Source organism: Octodon degus, unplaced genomic scaffold, assembly GCF_000260255.1.
Source record: "Octodon degus isolate 3935 unplaced genomic scaffold, OctDeg1.0 scaffold00195, whole genome shotgun sequence".
Classification (NCBI taxonomy): Eukaryota; Metazoa; Chordata; class Mammalia; order Rodentia; family Octodontidae; genus Octodon; species Octodon degus.
Window position 1 is genome coordinate 1,064,167 of NW_004524771.1, and position 11,222 is coordinate 1,075,388.

The window sequence follows — 11,222 nt, forward strand, 5'->3', positions numbered from 1 at the left end:
CTCACCTGGGACTCCAGAGCTCTCCCAATGCAACTGATCCAAACTGAGTAGTGCTGAGCAGTGATATCTGCTCTGGACTCTGAGGATTGGGTAGATATGTAGCTATATGAAGATACGTGTCATTAATAATTTTCACACTGATTCCAGGTTAAAATGATAATATTCTTCATGCACTTAGTTTAGTAAGGTGCAGTGTCATAATTAATATTGCTTGTTTCTCTTTTCTTTTCTTCATAAGACTCCCAGGTGGAACCTGAGGAAGTCCCCCAGAGAGGAAATGGGCCCTCACTTCAGCCCATCAAGTAGGTCCTAATCTTAAACCGTGGAAAAAGAACTCCAGGACACATCAGTCCAAACCTTAAGGCAGATTTACTAGACCAAGTTAGAAAGTGAGGAAGAATAAGAGAAAAGCTTCAGCTTGAGTAGCTGAAAGGGGCTCACTCTGATTCAAGGCTCAGACTGGCCTGCTCATGAAAGCAGAAGGCCAGCCTTGCAAGGCTAGCTGAGGCAGAGAGGGTCCAGTAAATCATTATTTCAGTCTAGTTTCATGGCCCCAGAGGGATCCTTAGGGCTTAAGGGACAATTAGGCACAAGAAAAATATCCATCATCCTTGTTCAGGAGGAGAGACCTCAGTTCCCTTATAGGGTAATTGCACCTGCACTGGGGAGGAGATGTCATCCTAGAGTAGTATCCAAGGCTCTGCTGTGTCCCAGGCTAAGACAACTGTAGATTGGAGGTGACCACATGTCATTCCAGCAGGGTCTGAAACAGGGTGTTTTGGAAGCTGGCAATGGGTGTCTACAGAAACCCTGAGAATTCCTTTAGCATCTCTGCTTTTGGTGTCCACGGTCGTGGAGGACGATGAGCTAGACCAGGTCAATTCAGGGCGAACAATTCTTGTTTTGCCAACTTTTCCTGACTGATTAACATTTCTGCCTACAGAGCCGAGCAGGAGTCTGACCCAGAGTTATAAGCTAAAAAAGGTGCCCAAAACAACTGAGTTTCTTTCTGCCTGTCTTTATTTCTTCCATCCTACCTCCAAAATATAGAAAATTGTGGGTTGCCTGTGTGACTCACCTGTTTCTTCTGAGCGATGCTGCCTGGGAGGTACAGTTTTGCCAGACCATTTCAGGACAGGCCAAGGGACATCAGAGGGTATGGCTGGAAGGGAGGACTTTGAACATTCCCAATACAAAGGAATGATTAAAGTTTGAGATGACGGATATGCCAATTGCATGATCTGGTCATCACACATCATATACAGGTGCCAAAATGGGACACCGCACCCCATAAGGATGTACAATTCTGTGTCAAATATTTTAAATGTATTTTTAAAGTTTAATTAATGCAATGAAATAAATAATATTAGAGGGATTTTCTGTGAAAGACTGAGATATGACAAGGCAGTGACCTCAGGCCTGTGGAAACTACTGATAGCAAGAGGAGAGAGGTGTGGGCCTCAGGTTCAGAGAGGAGCAATGTCAAATCAGAACCAGCACTGGAGGCCACCAGTGTGTTCTCCAAAGCAACATGACTCTCAGGGACTGGTCACAGGACTCTCTCCAGTTCCAAACATTCAAAACAGTGCCTTCCCTCCTCTCTTCATTGGCAGGTAGGACATAGGACATGAGGCTGTGGCTGCGAGGCCTGGGCCTCCAGGCATTGAGGAGCTTCTGGGTTGTCCGTGGAGTCCACACACAGGTGCCACCTCCTCCTGTCCCTCAGAAGGTTTTGACCGACTGGGAAGCCATCTGCCTGGGGAGGCAGCCGGTGCCCGAGTACTTCAACTTTGCCCATGACATGCTGGACATGTGGACTCGGCTCGAAAAGGTGACACCCATCCTGAACTCGTGTCTACCCTGAGCAGATGAGGCTGCTCACAACTACTCCCATGGAATTTAAGGGCTATAAAACAGGTTGACGAGAATATTGTGAGCTAGAACCTGGCACTTATGAAATTTTAAACTGCTAGCATTTACACCTCAGGGGGGAAATTGCGAGCCAGTGTTATAAGCCCCAAAGCTCCTTGCATAATTCCTGAGAGGTCGCACATCCCTGAGCTAAAAATCATACCCTGATTACTTCCCCATTCATCTGATCAAGAGCAGGAGGAAATTCTGATTTGCTGCTATTCTATCTTTAGTATTTTTCTCAACCCCATTGATTTGCCTTCTAAGTAAAAAGCTCTGGCTCAAAGTTTTTCAAAGGTCCTAGTGATATACAGATTTTAGTTAAGATAACCCCAATTTCTTCATGTGTCTTTCTGCATATGCTTTCCTCTTTATTTTCTCTTCTAGATATGATTGTCATGTGTTTTCTGTTTTATTTTTTATGTTATATGATACATTTTCATTGCTAATAAGGGGATAAAATGTTTTCTTTCAAAGACATTTGGGACAACCAGATAGCTCAGTGGACTAAAACACCTGTTTAGACAGAGCACAGGGACCGGGTTGGATCTCCAGCATCACGAGCCACACTGGCCCCGCCCTTGGGGCGCACTGAGACAGAGATTGAGGCTGGGTGTGGTGGCACGTGCCTGTAATCTCAGCGCTTGGGAGGCTGAAAACAGGAGGATCACTATGAGCTGAGCTGTATAGTGAGACCCTGTAGACCCTGTACTAAATACATAAAAAAAGAAATGTACTTTGATTTTAAGACAAGTTTGTTCAAACCAAAAAATGAGGTCAATACTGCACTAGTAGGTGTAGTAAGGTTTAGGAAAGTGACATGGAGTGAATGAGACCAATTAGGAGGCTTGCAGCCAGGGTTCAGCTGCACACCTGAAGTGTGAACTTGGACAACTGGATCTCAGTTTCTCATCTCAAAAATGAGTCATGTCATATCCTACTCAGATTGGTGAGTGCTCAGTAGGAAGTAGGTATGAGAGGGAAGAGAATGCTCCTTCCTTAGCTGTCTACAAATCTAAATTCTTCTTTTTCTTTTCCTTATCCTTTTTTCTGTCTTTTTGTCTAAGGGACAGCCTTAGAGGACTTCTAATCATAAAGATAAATGAGCGGGATTAAGTCTGCTAACCAGGCATTGCAGGAATCAAGGGAGAATCCATTAAAGGAGCTGGATGAATCTCAATAAAAAATAGCAAAAGCCTGTGGTACTTTAATCTGCTCCAGTTCCAACCCTCACTTTCCAGATGTTGCCACAAAACTGAGTCCAAGAAAGGAATGATACCCGAGGGTGGCAGTAGGCAGTGAACAGCTTTGTTTCACACCAGTGGTCCTAGCTGGTGTAACTCCCAACAAAAGCCAGGTGGCAAGTGTCTGTGAGCCAGCATGTTTTTATATGAGGCAAACAGGGGCTGCAAAGGCAAGACAGGACAGCCTGGCAGTTCTGATTAGCCAGCAGGGCGAGGTCATTGGTCACAGGGCTGGATTAATGGTCATGAACTACAAGACCAGGTTAACAACCACAAAGCTTGGCCAAGTCAAGTATTTGGAATGTCTGGCTACACTCTCCTGGCTACCGTGGTCAAGAAGACAATTAGAGATCCATGGAATAGTTAGAGTTAGGCAGCATCAGAGAGAACAAAATTTACAAAAACAAACAAACAAAAAAACATTTTTCCTTATACAGTTTTTCCCTTTCACAGATACATGGTAGACTTGGAAAATAATAATCCTCATTCCAGTGTAGCCTAAGAGCTATAGAGGGAGCAAATGGGAATCAGACGATTTGCCAAAGAATTATCATTGTTTGATCCGTCTGCGGGTTCTTTGTAAGACCCTGCCTTCAAACCTCTCTGTATGTGACCTGACTCAACTCATCCAGTGAGAAAAGCCTTTTCCTTAGCAGCCATTCGCCAAAAATAATCACAGGTGGGAGTTTTAGTTTGTGGCTGAGGAAAGTGGGCAACTGTTGGAGCAAATAACAGACCAGACTAAACAAAGTGCTAAGTGACAACAGCAACAACAAAAGCCAGGAAATGAGATGCCAGTAAGGACCTTTGAAAATCTCCTAACATATTACCGGACATCTCCAAAGCAAACCACACCACTGGGAGGACTTTTTGCATCCACACCGGAGAAAACTCTAAGCTCTCACTTCTGGCTGACCTGCAGGTTATGATCAAGCAAGAACTATGGCCAAGTCAGAATCACTATGCTGTACAGGCTTTCTTTGTAGGATTATGAAAATGTTTTGAGTTAGATAGTGTCCACTGCATGGTGGCACATGCCTGTAATTCCAGCACTCTGGGAGTCTGAGGCAGGAAGATCACAGGTTCAAACCCAGCCTGGACATTTTAACAGGAGAAGAAGGGATATAATTTGGTGTGAAGTGGGTTAAATCCAGAGAGAGAGAGAGAGAGAGAGAGAGAGAGAGAGAGAGAGAGAGAGAGAGAGAGAATAGTTATATAATCTTGATGGAATGTATTAAACACCAGTGAACTGTCCATTTTAAAGGGCATTTTTATGAAAAGTGAATGTAGCAATGTCAAAAAGGGGCACATACGAGACAGTATAAATAATATGCTACCTTTTGTGTTAAAAAGCTGTTATGGAAAAATGTGCTTGTGCTTGCCTAAATGCTAGAAAGATTTGCAAGACACTAATACAGTTGCTCACTACTGAGGCTGGTGAAGGCGGGGACAGGGTGGGCTGCACAAGGGATGCAGCGGGCCTTCCCAGTGCATAGCTTTTCCCTGCCTCTGGATTGCTGAGCTCTACAAATACGCTGAAGATACTAGCTATACCAAAAGATAAAATTATTTTTTAAAAAAAGGAAACAAAAACCCTCACTCGGTGGCTTCTATTTCTCTTCTGCCTGCACCACTGTCTAGGCTGGGGACCGGCCCTCAGGCCCTGCATTCTGGTGGGTGGATGGCAAAGGAGCTGAGGTCAAGTGGAGCTATGAGGAGCTGGGGAAGCAATCCAGGAAAGCAGCCAATGTTCTGGGGGATGCATGCGGCCTGCAGCCTGGGGACAGAATAATGCTGGTGCTCCCACGACTCCCAGAATGGTGGCTGGTCAGCGTGGCCTGCATGCGCACAGGTCAGTAGCAGGGCTGGGACTCCCAGTCAGGCTGACACTACCTGCCAGAGCTCTGAAGTTTCCACAAGGGTGGGGAGATGGATCAAAGTAAATCCTGTGTGGTTTGTTTGCTTCCCCTCCGCCTGCCAATCATGACTTGGTTTCATTGTGGAGACAGACAACAAGAGAGTAGATAAAAATCAGTCTCACTCAGTGAGATCCACAGTGCAAGGAGCTCCTAGAGTTTTTTTGGGTGGCTGCTATGTGTTATGGTTTGTGTCTTGATGTCTCTGTTTAATCTCATGCAGTCATGGGGCGGCTTCTAGACTTTGTGATTGACTCGTGGTCCAAGGCAGGGATTATGGGTGTGAGTGTTACACTCACTCTGGGGCGTGTAGCCTGCATGTAATATAAGGGAGGAAAAGAGGCTTGCCCTCTGCCATCCCTCCTCCCTTTTTACTCTTGCTGTTTTGCTGTTTTGCCAATTCCATGAACTGCTGCCCACTGCCATGTGCCACCCTGCCTTGGAGCCAGCTGAGTATGGACTGAAACCTCCACAAACTGTGAGCTAAATAAACCTTTCCTTCCTTAATTCTGGGCATCAGGTATTTTGGCTCAGCAACAGGAGAAAAATAACTAAGACAGTTAACCACCAAGTTAAATGATCCACATGATCAAAACTTCCCTTTGGGGTGTTATTTTTTTATGTTAGGTAAATTTCTCCAGTTCCTCTATTTATACAAGTTCATCCATTTCTTTGTTGTCCAGACAAAATAACTCAAAACCACAAGCCATGTTACATCAAGTCTCAAGTCTCTCCATGTTTGCCGACACCCAAGCTGATGGCCTTAGAGTCCCACGTCCCATGTTCTCCTTAGACATACTTGTCACTGCTCTTCCAGACTTTAGTGTCTGATCTATTTCTCCTGCTGCCATTCTGGCTGTCTCCTATCCACTTGGGCCTCAGACTGGAACCCAGTTCCCAAAGTACCACAAACAAAAGTACAAATAAGTCAGGCTTCTACTGGAAAGAATGAGAATGAGAGGGAATGAAAGCCAACATCTTCATAAAGCCCTTCAAATTCTCAAAGGCTTGACAGATAAAACAAAGGGTAGTAGCAGGACTTTCATCCAGTCCTGATGTTATTGAGCCTGGCCCCCGCCCATGTCTCCCAGCCTCACCGAGTGGATGTGGAGAGTGACTAATGCTTTCAGGACTTGCTTCTTCTCATGTGTGAAATGAGAATGTTGGGCTCAGTGGAATGTTTACAATACACATCCTCTGATGCTCAGGGGCTTTCAAGTGTATGATTAAAACAGGTCCCTGATTTTTGCTCCCTCCTTCCTCTTGGTAAAATCAGCTACCCTTAGAATGGCTCTGGCCATGACAATGTGCGTTCTCTGGTAACCCACACACACATCCTCTGCTATACTCTCCCTATATTCCCCCCATACCAGCAAGCAACCCACACCCAACACAAGACTTCATGGTAGCATTTTGTTTGAAAGACATAGAAAACCACTGAACCAGGTAATCTTCAAGGCAATATAATACCATCGCAATCACATATTCTGGGGTTTAACAAAGCTTCCTAATTCCATCTTTACAACATAATAGGTATGTGAACTTGGGCTAGTCTAAGTTTTTTATTCTACATAGTATCAATAAAATTCACCTTCTGGTGTTGTGAAAATTAAGTAAAATAATGTATTTTAGGTTCTTAGTGCATGTTAATGCTCCATAAATATTTTCTGCATTTCATTATTATTATCATAGTCATCTATTCCAGCCTTCTCCAGACCCTGCCTGCTCCTGTATCTGGCCTCTGTGCTGAGGTCTTACTCTGCTGTTAAGACACCCCCCCCCATGTGATTTCAGGGGTTGTCATGATTCCAGGTGTCACCCAGCTAACAGAGAAGGACCTCAAGTACCGGCTGCAGGTGTCCAGGGCCAAGTCCATTATCACCAGTGACTCTCTAGCTCCACACGTGGATGCCATCAGCAACGAATGCCCCTCCCTACAGGCCAAGCTGTTGGTGTCGGACACCAGGCGCCCAGGCTGGATGAACTTCAGAGAACTACTGCAGTGAGTCGAGGTTATCCAAAAGAATCACAAGAAAATAAAGTCAGGCACTTTTCCCCTTAAGCAACACAACATGAAGTGAATCCCTGAAAATTCTTGAAGATAGTGAATCAGGAAGGAGCACTCACTTTGGAAACCAGACTGACCTGTGACATAGGCTTTGTGACCAATGCTCAAGTCCTCTCAGTCTGCACTAGATGTGTGCCCCACTGGCTTTTCTGTGTGCTCTACTTTCCTCTGTGTTGGTGGCATTATTGATCACAGTCAGGTTAGTTGTTATGTTTACTATCTAGCAAGTGGCCAATAATAAAATAGCTGCTCTGTGCTGAGTCCGTAGTGTATTCTAGGCACAAAGCCAGGTAATCATTCACTTCCTTCATCCATGCAGAAGAGTTTTAATTTATTAAATGACAAGCATTGTGTGGTATTTTCAACCACAATAAATAAAAGATATTATCTTATTTAAGCCTAGAAAAGAACTCCATGAAGCTCTAACCCCATCTTATAGATGAGGAAACAAGCTTGGAACAGTGAAATGACTTGCCCAAGACAAAAAGAAGTCAAGTCAGGGTGGGGATGGGCCCAAAGTCACGTTTGTCTTGAAGCAAGGACCTGGGACATTGAGACTTTCTCCAAATCAAAGACCAAAATCCAAAAGGGACCCCTCAGAGTCTTACACTATTGAGTTATCCATGTGTGTCCTACAGACCAGATGCCCCTGCATGCTTTTGAAATACATATTATGAGGTTCCACACCTGACCTACTTAATGAGCCATATCTGAGCTAGTGCCATGGGAATCTGGAGGTTTAAAATCAACCCATATGATTTAGACGAGCTACAAGATTGGCCTAGATTGGCAGCCCTCAATTTTAGTTGTCATGACAAGAAACTGGGGAGCTTTAAAATAATAACTCCAAATTACAAGGGGTTGAGGTGGCCCTGGGGTGACACCTACATATGCAGATGTATGCGTCTGGATGTGTATGTGTGAGTGTTGCACTACAAGGTCCGTGAGCCCTGGTAGAAGAACATGGGCTCTTGTGAGTCATTTAACCTTGTCTTCAAAAGAACAACAGAACTCCTGTAAGGTGGGTGTAGGTAATGCGAACTGAAACTGTGCACAGCACCTCACATGTGGTGTTTGGTGAAATGGGGCTCATGTTGTTACTCTGATTCCATTGGTACTGCTCACTAGCTTTGCTACTAAGAGCGCCACCTGGTGATTTTACCTCTTCCAGAGAGGCATCTACAGAACACAGCTGTGTGAGGACCAAGAGTCGGGACGCTCTGTCCATCTACTTCACCAGTGGGACGACGGGAGCCCCCAAGATGGTGGAGCACTCTCACTGCAGCTATGGACTGGGATTTTTGGCCAGTGCAAGGTACTGGAGATGGCCTATCTCGTGGGTCCAAGAACAGAGTGGGTGGGGGAGTGAGAGGGCTAAGGGATGGTTAAATGGCAGCAGTGGAGGTAGGCGACAACGAGAGGGCAAGCGAGCCTCTGGCCTTACTCTGAGCAAGGTGAAAAGCCATTGGGAATCTTTTGTGGTGAAATATACATAAAATGAGTTCACCTTTTGAAAAACATGTATTTTTACTCAATTCATAAAAATTATTGCTATTCAGGGACTGCCATGTGATGTTTTGGTACATGTATATATTATATAAAGTTCAAATCAGGGCAAGTCTAGCTGTATCCTCAAACACTTATCATTCATTTTTGCTGAGCTTTATTCAAAATCTTCTAGCGCATTTCATCACTATGGCCATTTAAATACATCATCCATTATCATGAAATACTCTCGCTTGCTGTGTAACCTTCACCACCATCCAACTTCAGAATTTCTGTTGTTGTTGTTCTTGTTGTTGTTGTTGTTGTTGTTGTTGTTGTTGTTATCTTTTTGAGACAAGGTCTCACTATGGTGTTCAGATGGCCTTGAGCTCACTTTGTAGCCCAGGCTGGTCTCGAACTTGCAACCATCTTCCTGCCTAAGCCTCCTGAGTTCTTGGATGAGAGGGATGTGCCACCATGCCCAGCTCAGAAATGCTTTTATGTCTTCCTAAACAGAAACTTCAGAATCACTAGAGTGGATGACGATTTCCCATTAACTTCTCCTCTGCTCCTGACAACCTCTTTTCCACTTCCCATCTCTATGAATTTAACTACTCTAGGTACCTCATGTGTAAGCAGGAACATACACTATATCTCCATGGGTTTTGAAATTTGGCTTCTTCCACTTATTCTCATGTCCACGGGTTCATCTGACTAGGAGCACATATCAAATTTCCTGAGTTTTCAAGACTCAAAGTATATTGCGTTTCACGTATCCATCACATTTTTAAATCCATGCATGTGGTGGTACGCACTAGGTTACTGCCCCACTTCCCTGCCTCACTTCTGATATTCTATGCATCATGAAGTGTGACTGTGCATCCTTAATGTCTTCTCCCTCCAGAAGCATTTCCAAACTCTCATCTCCTCCCTTGCTCTCCTTTAGGTTCCTAGACTTTGTCGTTGAACAAGGCTTTGTGTTTTGCTAGTTTAAGCACACTCTCTGGAGGCTTCCTGGATGTATATTCTTACTAAACTGCAAGCCACTCAAATTGAAACTAGTCTTTACTACATTCCTGGTGCTAAGTATGAACTGAGTACCAAACAAATGTTGACTAAAAAAAAGGTTCCCTTATCCCAATGTATTAGGACCATTTGTTACCTTATATATTGTTCTCACTAGACTGTAAACTCCTTGAAAACATGGGATCTATCGTGTTAATTCCATATCCTTAGCCTAGGCTATGGTACACAAAAGATGCTTACAAAATATTTGTTATGATAATAGTTGACTTAGGGGTTTGTATACAGATTTGACCAGCATAAATGTGTAGGTATCCACAGTGACCAATGCTCCAAATAAGATGATATGGCCAATGTAATCCTTTGTTATATCACTCTACTACTGATACCTGTTTATTTTTCATTTTGAAATAAGGTCCCTCTAAGTTTCTCAGGCTGAGGTTAAATTTGTGATCATCCTGCCTCAGCCTTCCAAGTAGATCTTGGATTCAAGTTAAAGGCATTGCTGAGAACTCTCTCTCTCTCTCTCTCTCTCTCTCTCTCTCTCTCTCTCTCTCTCCATTTTTACAGACAGTGGATGGGCTTGACCGGATCATCTGTCTTCTGGAACACAACTGACACTGGCTGGGTGAAGGCAGCCTGGACTCTCTTTTCTGCCTGGGGTACTGGATCTTGTATTTTTGTGCATGAGATGCCCCGAGTTGATACCAAAGTTATCCTAAATGTAAGAGACTCAATGAAACATCGCTTAAGTGTTGGGTGAAAATGAGATGCATGTGGTCTACATTTCAAGGTTGTAGGAGAAAAAGTATGAGCCTACTGATGTTAGCCAAGAAGTCTCCCAGGACCTTCCCTAATCTGGGTCCTGTACACCTATTTTCCATCATTGTCTATCCCCAAGCTAGACTGCTAGGGAACGAGCATTTCCTCTCTCCTAACCTTCACAGAACCTTTTTTCTTGTGAGAGGTGCCTCTCTCTCCATATAAGATGAGATGGTCTTCTTCCCCATGATCCTGTTAAAAACTTAGTTACTTGTCAGATCTTGGGGTCAAATCAGAGTCTGCTCAACAACATGGGCTGCTGTCCATGGTGCTTACCACAAGTCTTTTGCTCAACTGCAGTCCTTTTGACTCTTGCCCAGCCTCCCAGGGGCTTCTCAAGCAAAGGGAGAATCAATCCCCTCAGCAAAGACACAGGGCATCTTTCTTCTGTATTCTGAATTCTGACTCTGATGCTGCCTAAAACATCACAGAGCCAATCTGCCTATAGTTTTGTTTTAGCCAAACGGTGACATATGGTGGCAAATAGCACAGTCCGCACCACCTGTCAGACCTGGCTCTCAGCCTAAACGTTCCCTAATAGTGTGGCCTTGGAAAAAAGTCACTTAGCCTCCCTGAGACTCAGTTTCCGTATCTGAAAAAAGACAGAAAAAAGGACCAGCCAAATAGCTTAGCAGATTAAGGCACTTACTTAGGCAGATGCAGGGGCCAGGGGTTCGATCCTCAGGCCTCCTGTGCCAGTCCCGCCCCCCAGGGCATGCTGAGATGGTGCTTGAAACTGGGTGTGGTGACACA

The 11,222-nt window shown here is 44.4% G+C and overlaps 1 protein-coding gene across 13 annotated transcripts in view; it reads left to right on the forward strand.

Moving 5' to 3' along the window:
* The window catches only part of Acsm5 (acyl-CoA synthetase medium chain family member 5), a 15,143-nt gene that overhangs the window by 1,683 nt on the left and 2,238 nt on the right, over positions 1-11,222 (forward strand). For 4 of the 13 annotated variants that reach the window (XM_023704407.1, XM_023704398.1, XM_023704401.1 and 1 more), the window contains exons 2-7: positions 239-302; positions 1,614-1,831; positions 4,797-5,007; positions 6,866-7,073; positions 8,311-8,454; positions 10,218-10,371. In XM_023704407.1, coding sequence (XP_023560175.1) covers positions 1,628-1,831; positions 4,797-5,007; positions 6,866-7,073; positions 8,311-8,454; positions 10,218-10,371 — 921 coding nt within the window. In that variant the 5' untranslated portion in view covers positions 239-302; positions 1,614-1,627. Of the gene's footprint in view, positions 1-238; positions 303-1,613; positions 1,832-4,796; positions 5,008-6,865; positions 7,078-8,310; positions 8,455-10,217; positions 10,372-11,222 lie in introns of those variants that run through there. The other 9 variants (XM_023704403.1, XM_023704404.1, XM_023704402.1 and 6 more) reach the window with 4 other exon arrangements.